We start from the raw sequence: 15,413 nt of genomic DNA, 5'->3' as shown, positions 1-15,413 counted from the left end.
GTTTTTAGATGCAACTTTGACTGGAGTGCACTGGGTTCCTGCTAACCAGGTCCCCAGTGCCAGTGTTCCTTCCCCACAACAAGACACCTGGTCACTTGATCCCCAAGTGACCAGGCCCTTCAGCCCTCCTGTAAGTCCTTAGCAAACAGTACCCCTGGTACCTTGGGAATGGGTACTGAAGAGGGCCCCTTAGAGCTGCAGCACAACTTGTGCAACTCTGAGGGACCCAGCACCAACCTTATGTTGACTGCCATTGCAGGCTGTGTGACAAGGTGCTCCCAAAATTGAAAACACAACATGGCTCGCACTTGTGTGCCATGTACCTAAAACACTCCTTGTAATATCTGTAAGACACCCCTACGGCATGCCTGCAGCCCTAAGGCAGGGTGCATCACATTACAAGTGACGGCATATATGTATGAGCAAATATGCCCCTACTATGTCTTTGTCGATTCTTAGACATAGTAAGTGTGCAGGGAAGCCATTTTAAATACATGTTGTGGACACTGGTCAATACGAGTTACCCAGCTACATGACGACTTCCCTGAACCCAGGGATGTTTAGTAACAAGCATCTCATATTAATAAACCCTCACTGATTACATTGATGGATTTATTAACACATGCCCCAGAGGGCACCTTACCTACCAACTACTGGTGAGCTCACTGACTGGTTTTGGCCAGACTGCCACCAATAGACTAGAATCTGACCTCCCAGGGGGACAGCCTCCAGTCTCGAGAGGTCAGAAAAAAAAGTATTTCTGGGCTGGGGAGTTACCTACCCCCTCGCCCCCCTTCCACAGGATGACCTGCATTCCAAGGCAGGAGCTTCACAGAATCTCATGGCCTTTGGTATGCAGATCTGGCCTTCCTCAGAGGAAGATGCCAACCCCCCTGCCCCCAGGGCCCATCTGGCACCTGGACAGGGGAGGAAATTAGGTATGCAGGTGTGTCACACTTCCAAACTGGGAACAACCCTATGGTGACCGGCCTGAAGTGGACACCACTTAGGAAATTGCACCATCATGCATGTGGTGGAATATAGGGACTCTGGTCAGGGTGATGCCCACTCCCCACAGGAAGTGGTCATCTAGGGGGTGTAGTGATGCCCCCAAGCCCATTGGCTACTACCCTTCACTTAAATTGAGCATTTAGGGGACCTCCCGATACCAGATGCCCAGATCTTTGCTGGACACAATAGGAGAAATGGACAAGAAACATCCTGAACCCCAGAACCGTGCATGTCTGACTTAGCACCAACCCTGCTGGCCTGCCTACAGCATTTGACCCCCGTGGAGCAAGTGACCTGCCCTGCCGCTGCAGCCTCCAACAAACTGAGAGAGCTGCCAGTGCTCCGCATATCGTAGCGAAGAACTCCCTTGGAGTGGAGGAGCAGCCTAATGGCACCCGCAGGCACCCAAGAAAGAACTGAGAGGACCAGGACTGCTTAAAATCCGACGCCATACATCACCACTGCACAAAAGCCACCTAGCCCGTGTTGAAGTGGGCCAGCATTATCAGCCTGCTCCCCAGACCCTCCAGAAGCGAAGCCCACCCTGTGATCCCCTACTGTGTACTTCGCCACGTTGTTTGCATACTGTTTCTGCAGGTTCCCCCTGCAACCTCGAGGAACTCCAGTGCTGGACCCGACGCCAGAAGACCCCACTGCACTTGCGCCCTACAGCCTGAAAGGAGTGGACTTACGGTGTGCCCACGTGCCCGAGGACCTCAAGGGTGGAGCACCCCTGTGGGTTCCCTTGGTCTGTCCTTCCAGTCCATCTCTTCAGCGACTTTATAACAAGACTGATTTACATAGACTTGAATGGGGACCCCTTGCGTTGTAACACCTCTGCTCCCGGACGCACCAGAGCTCCCCGAGCTTGGACCATGCCCCAAGACCCCCTTAAATCCAGAAGATTTTGTTGCATAAGTCGTACTCTACCTGGATTGCTGTCTTTGTTTTCCTCCAAATGATTGCATTGCAGCTTTCTGAAAAATGCTCTGTCTATATCCAAAAACTCTAAAACTTCATAACTCAAAAGTACTCACTTGACTCCGGTGATCTTGGCATCAAATTTTATATAAAAGTATGTGTTATTTTTATAAATTGGTGTTGGATTTCCTTATTGAGTGTGTGTCTCCCTTAATGCATGAGTGTGTGCCTTACATGCTTAGCACTACCCTCTGATATGCCTAACTGCTCGACCACACTACCCCAAAAAAGAGAATATGGGATGTCATTTGTGCTTCTGTGATACCTCTGGGGATTGCTTGGACTCCTTGCACAGTGTACTTCATTTTTGTCCACTATATGAAGAGCCAGCTTCCTACAGTTATGCTTCAAGCATCGTCACACCTTTCTGAAACTGATGTTGATCTTTGGCTGCTGAGTATATCTACTGTTGTGGCTAGCATCAAACCCTCAGTGTCAATTCCTCAAGCACAACTCTAGATCCTATGACTAGTGTGGCATCATGCACTCTAAGGCAATCAAAGATTGGCCAGGATGGTTGACTCTGTTGCCAGGTCCGTGGGCACTTTAGTCATGTTTCAGCAAAATGCATAAATGTGTTTGGTTTCTCTAGGGGTGCCCAGGCAAATCTGATGGACATGCGATTGGAAGATAGCAAGCAACACTGTAGAATTGTAACTAAAGCTAGAATACTCTTCTGGAGAGTCAGTAACCCCATGTGCATGCAGCTGAACTCTCATTGTGACAATTATCCTGGCCTGCCTTTTCTTTCACGATATGATTACATTTTATCATGAGACATAGGTAAAGCGGTATTGAAGACTAATTGAGACATTTAGCTAGTTTAACCTGCCCATTTCCAGACAAGCTGCAATCTTAATACTTTACGTAGTTCTTTATGCTCACGTACCATAACAACTTCTAATATACACATCTTTAGAGACATGGATAAGGAGGATTTGAACACAAAGATCTCACTGAATTTTCGATTCTAAAACCATAGATGATACTTAGGACATGATTCCAAGTTGGTCAGGACAGTAAGTGCAATTTAGGACAACCAATAAAATCCGATACCCTGGAGTTTGGAATTTATTTTTTGCAATAAGTAGCTCCTTTTCAGACTTTTGGTGAATAGTGTGGATTTTGTTTATTACAACATCAGAATCCGCTAGTCTTAGTATTGTTTTTCCCCATTAAATCAGCAGGATCTCTGATAAAATTTAATGGAGGGTGAGGTACTTAATGCACCCAGTAATTACCAGATGTTGTAAATGCCTCTCAACTCGGAATTCCAACCCCCTATGCCAACAGGAATCAGACAACACCTACAAACTTGGAATCAGGGCCTAATCTCCAGGTTTGTCTTTTCTGTGACAAGCCATGTGTTATATATAGAAGACTTAGATAAATAGAAATTAAAGGTAGATAGTGATCTTCTGGCTCAATAATCTGCTTTGTTCAATTGCTGCTGCTATACCATTGATTCTCCTCAGTCTTCAGGTGTGCATGGAAAAAAGCGATAAACAGCAATATCAAATGAATATTTATACTCTTTAAGCAAGTACACAGCTTATTAACACATTAGCACTTTTCTGTATCAAATCTTAAAACTATTGACTTTGTCAGTGCTTGTTAATAAGTAGTGTTTCACTGCTTGCAAGTTAGTAAATTTTTATCTGCTATTAATCTGATAGCAATTGACCAAAAAAAGTGCCTGGTGTAGTTTATATTCTAGAGTGTTGTCCCATGGCATGAATAACTTGCTAAATTGCTCATTAAGTATTTTGCACATGTAACTGTTGAGAGTGCTTTGCACAACCACAATTTAGAAACCTCCTTATGATTTAGTGAGGACTGCCAACATTTCGACTTGGACGTCCCTGATTTCTCCCTGGCAGACGACATACGTCGAGATCTTGAGAGCTGCACAGAGATCTGGTCTCTATATGAAGAGTTCTATCATGGTTTCCAGGAAAAAGCTAATGAAGACTGGATCACTTTCAGGTTTGACGTTTACAATTGCTAATTTCATTATCATGTCTTAGTTCCACATTTTGCACTATTAGTAAATTGAATATGATTTTCCACAGATCTAAGGCATATATTTTCGAGGAGTTCCTGATGACTTGGCATGAAAAGCTGAGAAAGATAGAAGAGCATAATACCATGTCTGTGAAGCTGCAGAAAGAAGTTGATAAATACAAAGTAAGTTCTACAAGTTACTGAACAGAATCACTAAGCACCTCCTTTGAGGTCACTGAACAGAATCACTAACTGGTCAGTTGTTTGCAACCAGAAATGCAATTGCAAACCATTTAAACATCAAAACTCAATTTGGAAGGGATAGCACTTCAATGCCTCCTCAGGTGTTGTAAGTTCTATATGAATTCAGCTACAACACAGTTGTAACAAGCCTTCACTTTTCTTTCCTGAACCAGCACAATATCTAGACATTTATTTTCTGCATAATTAAATGCTTCCAAAGTTTGTGGAGTTTGTAGATGTTTATCCTATCAATTTATGTCTAAAGAAATGTCAATTGACATATCTTGGGTGAGGAGCTTCTTCACTACCCAAAGATCATCCAAATTGTTAGTTTCTATCATGTCAGAACGTGAAGGAAATACTCCTCTCAAAGGCAGCACTTGCCCAACTCCAGTTCCACCATTTCCATCCAGCCTCATCTATTGTATTCATTTATTGTTTTATTTGCAAAGTTATACAAAAAAAATGCAGTCACATTGGTAGAATTGGCACGCTTAATTTATTCACATTCCCATATCACTTGATCCCTCCTCTAAGAAATTGCCCTTAGGTTCACCCTCAGTTGCCCCTTGAAGAACTACTGATGTTGTATCATTGGACATCGTAGAAAACAAAAAAAGGTTTTCAGCTATTCATCATAACTTGAGGAGATATCCCTTTGGGAAAAGCAAGGCCCTCACTCATATTGAGATGTGCCATTCTTCATTACCAGGCTTCCCACACCTTGAACTAAAATGAGTCCAAATGGGCTAGTACCAAACTGAGTGTGGGGAAACAGAGGGTTTTTGTTTTGTATGAAACTGATACTGGTGGAGTATATACTCCACCCAAACCAGAGATGCAAAAGGAAGATTAAAACTACCTTAGGCTATCCAAACTCATTGATTTATTTCAAGGATACGCTGATAGGATTAAAAGAAACAACAAAGGGATGAGTAGTTGGGATTAAACGATTCTATCATCCCATACTGGTCAACATGGTACTGCCATCCTAAAATGCCCTTTAGAATCAGTGGCCTTCTTCAGGGTCTAGAGTCTCTGGTCTATTATGCATACAAAACTTAACACTAAGAGGTAATATTATTGTTCTCCTACTGTCCACTACCAAATATAATAGTATTGTCTTAGCACTCAAAATAAAAATGTCAGATAATTGCTCCTGCACAACAATTTCTGAGATCAAAAGAAAAAAAAAGAAAATGAAATGAAATGTAAAAAATAAACATAGTAGTGAAAAAGAGTACGTGAGACAAAACAGTGGCAAATGAACACTGCATTAACATACATGCCTCTTCTGTTGCGTGGTGGATGTTAAACACTTGTGTATCTCCCGAGAAGGCCTTTAATTTGCATGCAGGCTTTTCCTAGCAACAATACAAATGGCTCTAATGTAACAGTAGCCATTAACCCAGTGAGCTCAACTACTTCAAACAATGTGATATCAAACACTCATTTGCAGTGCTGTACACAGTGATGCCTTCACACGCTTGTGTAAAGCATGCCATATATTATAATAAGAATGTGTCTTATCTGGCTAGGTCAGGAACAGTTCCTAACCCAAGGAACTTAAGGGAGCGTTGCTCTCTACTCACACTCTACAAGACATGTCAGGTCTCTAGTTTACCATCCACGCTACTCGACTGTCATGTAAAATATTTATTTTCTCCTAGTAAAAAATCTACGATGTATTGAGCCATGATGCTGGTACTGTGCCTAAAGTCACTTTGTTGAGTATGATCACCCACTCTAATGCTCAGCATAAGTGAGTCTGTTACCATTCATACTGCCCCACCCAGTCCTAATAACAGTCTTGTACCCAAAAGTGTCTAGTTGCATGTGGTCACCGGTTATATTAAATGATGGTCAACATATATACGATTTTTAATATTCAGACAGGTAAAGCTGGATAAAAATAATAAATGAATGCATGAGTAATGAATAACAGAATTTCTAGAGCGCACAGCTACTCCAAGACGTGTCTTGGCACTACAACGGGGACTAAGGGAGCAGATGCTGATGAAATTAGAGGGTTAAAAGCCATTGCTGGTTTCTGAAAGGCCTCTCACTTTCAATTTGGTGTAACCCTGTGGGAACTCTATTCCAGGCTAAAGGGCCCAGGAGAGAGAAGGATCTGCCTCCTATTTTTGTCAGTCTGGCTCTAGGAACTTTGGCCAGGTGGTCATGAGGGTTCTAAGAGGAGTAACAATAATAACAATAAGGCCCAGACCTGCTCTAAGCACACTAAAAGGCCTGGGACCCCCACTTACTACTCCAAGAGCTGGACGCTATTCATTCTACCAAGGGTGTTCCCACCTCCGTTATTGATACTCTTCACCGGCTCCCATTTTGAAAATCAAGGTCTAAGGTGTGTGAGATCACGTCCATTGCGCAGACATACCCCGGATAACAATATTCATATGAACTTGTCCACCATTATACAATGGCCTTCTGATTACAAAATAGCCCACCTTTATGCGAGAATGTACCATTTGAAAGCTGTGATGTTAATGGCGTCAACAAGAGTTATACAAAGCCTGTCAGTCCTATTACAATAAACTACCCTGAAATTACAAAACTGTGATTTTATCTCACGCATGAGGGCTCGAGTGGGTCTCCATAACCATCTAACTAGAAATGCTGTCTTTTACCGTCATTATAGACAGAGCTCACAGATGTAGGTACCCCATTTAAACATCTTCTATCCCTATAACCAAATAAAGTGTGGTAGTGGCATGTATGTTAATGCTATCCCTATAACCAAATAAAGTGTGGTAGTGGCATGTATGTTAATGCAGTGTGCTATATATTGTTTGTCAATGTTTATTTTTTACTTCTTGTCTATTGCTTTTTACAGAGCATTGATTACTGAAGTAGTTGTGTTATCCATTATTTTTATTTTGAGTGCTAAGACAATACCACTATATTTGGTTGTGGACAGTAGGAGGATAGGGACATGGCCTCTAAATGTTAGGTTTTGTTTGCTTAATAGACCATAGGCGGTAGGTCTTGAAGAAGGCCGCTGACCCAACGGGAATTTTTGGACAGCCAAAACATGTTGACCATCCCTCTGTTTTCTCTTTTACTCCTATCTGGGCATCCTTGAATAAATCAATGAGTTTGGATAACCTTAGGTAGTTTTAATCTTCCTTTCAGTTCTCTTGTTTGGGTGGCGTATGTACTCCACCAGTATTAATTTAATACAAAAACACCCTCACTCCCACACTCAGAGTGATAGTAGTCCACTTTGGACTCATTGGCATCCAGTGTGGGAGAGCCCGATGATGAAGCATGCCACATCTCAATGTGGGTGAGGACCTTGCTTTTCCCAGAAGGGTCTTTCCTCCGGGTATGAAGAATACCTGAAATCCTGTTTTTTGTGTGTTACAAAGTTATGGTGAGAGGTCCAGGGAATTCATCTGTGCCCCTGCCCCCTCTTTGTGTATTGAAGCAGAGGACATAGCAGTGGTGATATCCCCAAATGCAACTCATGATTTGCAGAGAGCAGTGTTTGGTAGATGCACTCAGCAGGCTACAAACTGTCACACAAGTGGAGTGTGCTTCAAGGTGTAATTTTCTGATAATTTTGTATTTGTTTAAAAGTTTTCTCTGGTGGATCTCTATGTAATTCTTGAACACCTAGTGCACTATGTTATATTAATTGAAGTTTTTTAAACAGTTACACATTTTTAGATGCAGTGTTGCTCAAGCTGGACATAACAACAACTATTTGCATTTTCATGTATAATGTAGATGGTACTGAGCAGAATCAGGACATTCCAACCTATCTTGATTTTTAGAGCCCTGGTTTGGCTGAGGCGGGTGTGGTGTGCAGATTGTCTTTTGTTCAGTTTGGGCAAAAGGCTGCTTGGGGCCCAGGGGATCTGTATACAACTGTGCCTCTCAGGGTAGTTTTTGCATCAGTTTGTAGTTGGAAATTGAGATGTTTCATGAGGGCGGAGGTGTCGTGGTTGGTGAGAGAACAACCCCGTGCTCAACCCGACAAATTTGACTCCATACTTCTGGCCATCAGGGATACTTAAGATAGGCGCAGTAGTGGCTGATTTAACTATATTCCGAGATGGCCAGCGAAAGCTTAACCAGTCGAATTGTGAAAAATGAGCAGGTACTGAAAGATAAATTCTCCGTAACCAGGGACCTGAATGGCCAGTGTGATGGATAGACTCTGGGCTGCTGGAGCACAGAACAGAAGACGCAGAGGGAAGGGCCTGAAGGAATAACATACAAGTAGTGGGCTTACCGGAGAGAACTAATGGTAGCGTCTTGGTGACTTATAGACCTGGCTCAGACTTTGAGTGACCATACTGACAGCAAAGCCCTTATCAAACAAAATTTAAATATATATTTTAAAAGACAACCCCTAGTACATGACTTTTCCTGTTAGGAGAGGGTCACTCTCTAATACATTGTCAGAGGCTAACCCTGTGCCTTTGTGTGATACTTTTTCCAGAACTAGTGACTGAGGACAACCACATCAATACAGTGCATAAGGATTTTGTGAAAAAAAATATATATAGGAAGTGTCTCAAGCAAGCGACCACCATAAGCCTGTTGGCAGTTACTCACCAACTAGCTCACTTTCTCATCATTGGCAACTTTCCTATAAAACCAGAGGAACCAACACCCAGCCCAAATCTAGTAGTGCTGCCTGTGTGTACTTCTGTGAGGTCAAACACACACATCAGCCTCCTTGGGTCCTCTTAGAGAAAGAAAAGACTATGCTATCCTCCTTACAAAAAATATGTAATAAAGACATATGCTAGATGCCAAATTTAACTAATTTTAGTCTGTATAAATTTCTGGTAAGGAAGATAGTATAGTAATTTCTTCGATATGAGGACCTAAGGAAGATGAGTGTGTGAGTGACCTCACAGACGTACACACAAGCAGCACTACTGGTTTCAGTCTGGGGTTATAGGAAAGTTGCCAATGATGAGAAAGCGAGAAAGTTGGTGAGTAAAAGGCACAGGGCTAGCCTCTGAATATGTTGTAGAGTGTGATGACCCTCCCTTAGCAAGAAAAGTCATTCGATAGGGGTTGCCTTTTGAAATATATTGTGTGTGATAAGTATTAAGGGCTTTGCTCTCAGTTCGGCTTTTCAAGTGGAGGGCATCCTTGAAATAGAATCCCTCTCCAGCTCCTTTTGGATTGGAATTGGAGATACAGTGGCCTCTAAGGGGCTGTCTCCTTTCTTTGCCCCGAAACAAGAGCACAGAGTCCCAACACGCCCTCCTCCCCTTGAGGCACCTCCCCATCCAGTGATGGAAAGGCTTCTACACCACAGGAACCGAGATCTTATCCTAGAGCAAGCCTTAGAACTTACAGAACATCACATTGAGAACAGTAAGGTGATGGTCTTCCCCAACTTCACTCTAACAGTGCAAAAACAGAGAGCATCATTCATAGAAGCCAAGAAGCAACTTCGTACACTGTCTTAAATATGCTGTGCTCTACCATATCATGCTCCACTTAATCACCGATCAATGGGATGGATTCTTCTCTGATCCAAGCAAATTATTGTACAGGATGGAGACATGGCCCCTGAGCGAGGCCCAGAGTTGCACTCGCCCTCATTCCTGCACCCACCCCCGACATGCACAAAGACTGCCACAGTACAGCGGAGACAACAGCGAAACTCACCACCTCTGATTCCAAGAGAGCCCCAACACAGACCGGGAACTGGCCGAAGTCACTGATTCAGGCCTAGATAGTGAGATATGGATGCTACACTGGTCTTGCACTGGAACACTAGCTCCCCTCACATCACTCTGAAGAAGGCAGATGATCTTGGATGAGAGCTCCAGACCCTCTTGTTGATGGGTGCGCAGTGACTTGATGTGGGGGAGGCGGGGCACCTTGCAATGTTGATATAACACAAACACTTCATAGCTTTGCTGGGGACTGTGACGACCCTATAGACAATTTCAACTTGCTAACATAGCCAGATGGTAAGTGGTACAACTGTGAACGCTCAGCTTAGCAGGACTACCACCACCACTTAGTAAGTAGCCACTTTCACCTGCTGGTATGTAGGGTTACCTAATAAGGTTTGGATGGGAGGATGTTACTTTTCTCTCCTGGGAAAAGAAGGTTGGGATTTATATTTCTTGTAAGTGTGGTCGTCATTGCTCCAAATGTCATGTAAACTTGATGAGAAATGGGTGGCCGTGTAGACTGAGGGACAGGAACGGCGACTCCCAAGAAGGAGAGGTTATGCAATTGGCAGAGAGGCATAACACATACAAAGTAATATCCTGGAATGTCTGAGGACTCAACAACATGGCTAAAAGATATAAAGTCCAGGCCTGCTTGAAACGGAAGGGGTTGCAAGCAACTTACTTAAATACCTGTAAAGGGGCAAACGAAGGAGGGGCCACACCATATTCACAGAATACTCAGCATTTCAAGTCCGACATTAATCTGGGTAAAGCTGTTTCAGACACACCAGGACAAAATCGATGGGGAGGGACGATACACTATCCTTAGTCGTCTCTTAGCAGGCAGGGACCGCACAGTTGTAAATGTCTACATCCCTAACCTAGATCAGGGAAAGTTCCTCCATACCACTTCTCACACACTTGCCCCATTTATGGCCCAATTGGTCTTCTCTGGAGGAGACGTAAACTGTGTATCTAATACTCAGACTCTCCTATCACTCGCCTAGCGAGGAAATTCTCCACCTAGCAAGAAAACTGGGGACTCACTGATTCATGGTGATTGGCCAACTCCTTGTATAGGGACTGCTTATATTTTCCTTCCTTCCATGACTGCCTTGATACATTCCTATGCCCACCATGTATTCTAGAACCAGTATCTGACATAGAATACCTAACAAGAACCATCTCACAGTGTACCCCACTTCTCCTGGCTATATCCTGGGATAAAAAGCTATCTTTATTCCAAGCTGGAAACTCAAAATTGATAGCTTAGATGATCCCATATTCAGAGAAACCATAGGAGAAAAGATCTGAAAATACCTTACCTACAATAATGATACAACCTCCTCTGTACTCACAGGATGGGTGTCGTTCAAAGTGGTTATATGGGGTCAATGCATCTCAGAGTTGTGGGAGTCCGTCACATTCTACTGATGTAGATCACTACCCACGAAACAACTCTGAGATTCTAGAACGGACAGGCCCGAGGAGCCAGAGATATAAATGGCATTATTCAATGCTTAAGAAGCATTAGCGGGGAACCTTAAACTCCTCTGCTGCTCTAATTACAAAGAATATATGACCCTTGTACACGCAGAACAGGGTAAGCTTGAAACTCTGCTAACATAGTTGTCCAATACATCTAAAAGGGACTCACAGATTCTAGAAATAGACTCGGCTCAGGGAGGCAAAGTCCACACACAAGATCATATAAACCTGGCCTTTTGTCGATTACTATGCCACACTATACTCTAGCAATCAGACAAACAGGGAGGGCAGTATAAGACTCTTCCTGGTGGGGCTACCCATTAACCCAAAGGAAGCAGAGGAGCTTGGAGTGGAAATATCAGTGAAAGAGATTAGGGCAGAGGTAAAGAGAATGGTCCAGGGTAAGGTTCCATGTACAGATGTCTTCCCAGTCGGATGATAAGCGACTTATATTGAGACATATATCGAGACGCTTGCTCTCTTACTGGCCACCCTGTACCGTGAAGCATGGGATGCACACTTCTTCCTGAGGTCGATAAGAGAAGTGCTAAAAGCACTTAAACCAGGGAGACCCACCAAAAACGTGACAGCATACAAATTGCTATCATTGTTGAATGCCATTTGTAAGATCCTCAGTGGTATTTTGGCCAAGAGACTCCTCCCCTACATGAAAAATCTTATCCACACTAATCAAACAGGGTTTATCCCAAACAGTAATACGACTTTGAACATTCGGAGTATATTGGCTATCTTGGTGAACGTTCTGGACGTACAAGTTGGGGGGGTCAGTAGACATTAAAAAGGCTACTGATATCCTCGAGTGGGACTTCCTCCATGCCGTAATGACAAGAATTGGTTTGGGACAGGGACTCCTTAATTAGACTTGACTTTTATACTCTACACTCACCATGAGAGTCTGAAAAGGGTGGATGATCTCCAAACAATATTCAGTAGAAAGGGGCACCAGACAGGGCTGTCCTCATTGTTTGCTATAGCACAGGGATATGTACATATGCCGCAATTGTCATATCTGATAGAGACTTCTAGCTGCAGATTCCTTACCTTAGAATTACCTGGCGTCAGCTTCGAATCCGTAATTTTTCTGCTGAGCAGTACCCTGCATGCGCCGTCGGTTGGCGTCGTTCGGATCTGCGTGCGTCGTCCGGCTCCGCGTGACGTCGTCAGCGTCGTTGCAGCCGTCTGTGACGTCACGGTCTTCTATATAGGCACAACCCCGACGCGCGTACGTCAGTTCTTTTCCTTCCGCGCCGGTTAAGCGCAGCTGCTTTTTGTCACGGTCAGACGGGTAGACCCGGAAAAGGAAGTACAACTCCTTAGTGACTTTGGAGACTCACAAACTAGTGAAAGGCCAGTTTGTTCCTTTTTAGGGCCTCTCCTAACGATACATCAGACACACATGGAATGCTTTGGGAACAGACCTCGAAAAAAATATCTAAAGGGTAGGATTTATTGAAATCATCCCAAACTCCTTGAGGGTAACATGCGTGCAGCTGTTGCAGCTCTTAGTGCCAGTGTTGCCTTTTGGAAAACTCTCCCTATCTCAGTCATCGGAAGAACAGCAATAGCTAAAATGGTACTGTTACCTCGCCTACTGTATTATTTTTCAACTCTTAAGGTGATCATCCCTGTAAGTAAATTCCAAGACTTGAATACCACATGAGTGGATTTGATATGACGTATGGGTCGTTGATGAGTATATTTGACTAAAATAATTTACCTGACCTCAGATGGTGGTCTATGGGCCTCAGATTTTGAAACATACTATTTAGTATCTTTGCTCCAGTGGTATCTGCGCTGGCTCCAGGAGATGCAGTGGGCACAGGCATGGAGGTTTCAGTGCTTCCTTTGAAGGTAGTGTGTTCATGGATTTTGTAAGGCGGGGTTCAAAGCTTTTCTCATGCTATGCATAAGATTGTTAAATATTTTGGTGCATCAAAGAAAAGCCTTCTTTTGTCTAATGTGTTTAAGTGTGCGAGTAGACTTGCTTTTGATGGGCTAATGCTGGAACACAGGGTTATACACATATTCAAGATATGTCATTTGGAAAGGCAATCAGATCTTTTATATTTGCTCATTAAGGAGCTACATCATGGTAGAGCTTTGGAGTCTTCTCCACCAAGACCCCAAGTCTGATTCAGCAGATTGTCACTACTGCTGTTGCAACAACTTTTCTACCATTACTGCTACAACTGTTGTTGCTGCTTCTACGACTAATATTAATACCTGATATAGACTTCTAGTTGCAGTTTCCTTCCCTTTCAGTTTCCCGGGCGTCAGACTGGATATGGAAGATTTTTGCATGAGCAGTACCCCTACGCACTGTCGGTGGCTTTATTTGGTTCCGCACGGCATCGTTAGCATCGTCAGCACCGGAAGTGAGGTTGCGGTCACCTATATAGGCGCCAACCAGGTGCGTGGAAGTCCGTTCTTTTCTTTCCGAGCCAGTTACCGCTCATCCGGAGAAGAGCTACCCGCTGTTTCTTTTTGACAGGCTTTTTTTTACATTTTGTAGAATATGTTTTCACGTGCGTCGAGAAATGTGATCTTGAAAGGTAGGGTTTAATCCGTGTGGTGCCTCCCACCGCACCATGTCGGTAACTGACCCACACATTGTGTGCTTATGGTGTCTCAATAGCGACCTGAAATTGTGATCAGACTGACAGGCCATGACGCCGAAATCTTTGAGAGAGCTGTCCCTAGAGCTGCTTAAGGCCTAGCAGTTGATGCTGGTTAGCGCAACTTCTAGGAGGTCTTGGTCCTGATCGAGAAGAAGGTCACCAGACCGCCTCAGGAGCCCCAAGTCCTCTTCTTCCCACTCAAAAAGTCCTCCGAACATTCGGGGAAGCGGCACTAGAAGAGAAAGAAGTTTGACTTCTCCTTGTCCGTCGGCCAACGCAATGATTTTGGAACTTCAGCATTCCAAGTACGGTTCTGCAAAGCGGTTGCAAGGTCTGACTTCGCGGCCCACCCCGCAGCCCCAAATCTCCACCCCCTGTTTCTCTGAACTCTAGCAACCCCCAAAGACTTTTACGAGGCCATGTGCCACGTATTTAAGTGGGCTGACCCCTCTGGAGTCCCTTCAGGCCCATTGGGTCAGAGGAGGCCCTATCAGGTTCCGCACTGACGACTCTGGGCTCAGCTCCATTGGGGGTCTCGTGGATCCAATCATGGATCCGGACCTACGGCAGTCATGCCAATGTGAGCTGCTCCAGCGCCGGCCATGATGCCGATGCTCCCGGTGGCGCTGGCCCCATTCTCATCATGACAACTCAGAGTCAGAACAGCGTATATCAACGCCGATTCTGGCGACAACAGAGCCCTTTGGCTCTAGGTTTTTTTCTGGATCAGCCAGGCATGGAGGAAGAGTGGAAGGGGTCACTGGACCCTTTAGAATACCAGTTAGATACCCCAACATCTTTGGACTGGTATGAGGAACTAGGAAAGGACAGTAGACTGGACACCTCTCCAGATACTGGCTTACTCTCCCCCCACAATGGCTATGGATGAGGGAGCATCCTGTGTGGTGAAGAGGGCAGCGGAGGTCCTTGACCTCAAACGTCCCTCTCTGTCTGTTAAGACTAACATCTTGACGGAAGTTCTTCAGCCTGGGACTTCTTCTTTCAAACCCCTATTGCCCTTCAGTGAAGTACTGACTGATGTCCTTCTGGGAACTTGGTCCAAGCCCAGCACAGGGGCTCCAGTGAACAGGACAGTGGTCCACCACCTTCACCCTGCCCTGGGTGATCCTAGTTTCCTCAATCAACACCCCACCCCAGAGAGCTTGGTAGTCTAAGCCTCAACTTCCTATGGAGCGTTTCCTGTTGCTCCCCCAGAGAGGGAATCCAAAACGTTGGATACCTTAGGCAAGAAAATATTTTCTTCCACCAGCCTAGCATTGTGGTTTGTGAACACCACATGCCTTTTGGGCCATTATTCCCATGCCCTGTGGTATACAGTTGCGTAAGTGCTGCCACAGGTCCTGGAGGAGGC

The 15,413-nt window shown here is 44.4% G+C and overlaps 1 protein-coding gene across 2 annotated transcripts in view; it reads left to right on the top strand.

Annotated features, from left to right (window-relative positions):
* DYNC2H1 (dynein cytoplasmic 2 heavy chain 1) overlaps positions 1 to 15,413 on the top strand; it is a 1,541,159-nt gene that overhangs the window by 266,842 nt on the left and 1,258,904 nt on the right. For both annotated transcript variants that reach the window (XM_069202358.1, XM_069202357.1), the window contains exons 23-24: positions 3,823 to 3,978; positions 4,065 to 4,179. In XM_069202358.1, the coding sequence (XP_069058459.1) occupies positions 3,823 to 3,978; positions 4,065 to 4,179 (271 nt within the window). The remainder of the gene's footprint in view (positions 1 to 3,822; positions 3,979 to 4,064; positions 4,180 to 15,413) is intronic.

The sequence above is a fragment of the Pleurodeles waltl genome, chromosome 8, assembly GCF_031143425.1.
Source record: "Pleurodeles waltl isolate 20211129_DDA chromosome 8, aPleWal1.hap1.20221129, whole genome shotgun sequence".
Classification (NCBI taxonomy): Eukaryota; Metazoa; Chordata; class Amphibia; order Caudata; family Salamandridae; genus Pleurodeles; species Pleurodeles waltl.
The sequence above is the reverse complement of the archived record's forward strand: the minus strand, read 5'-3'. Positions and strand labels throughout refer to the sequence as shown.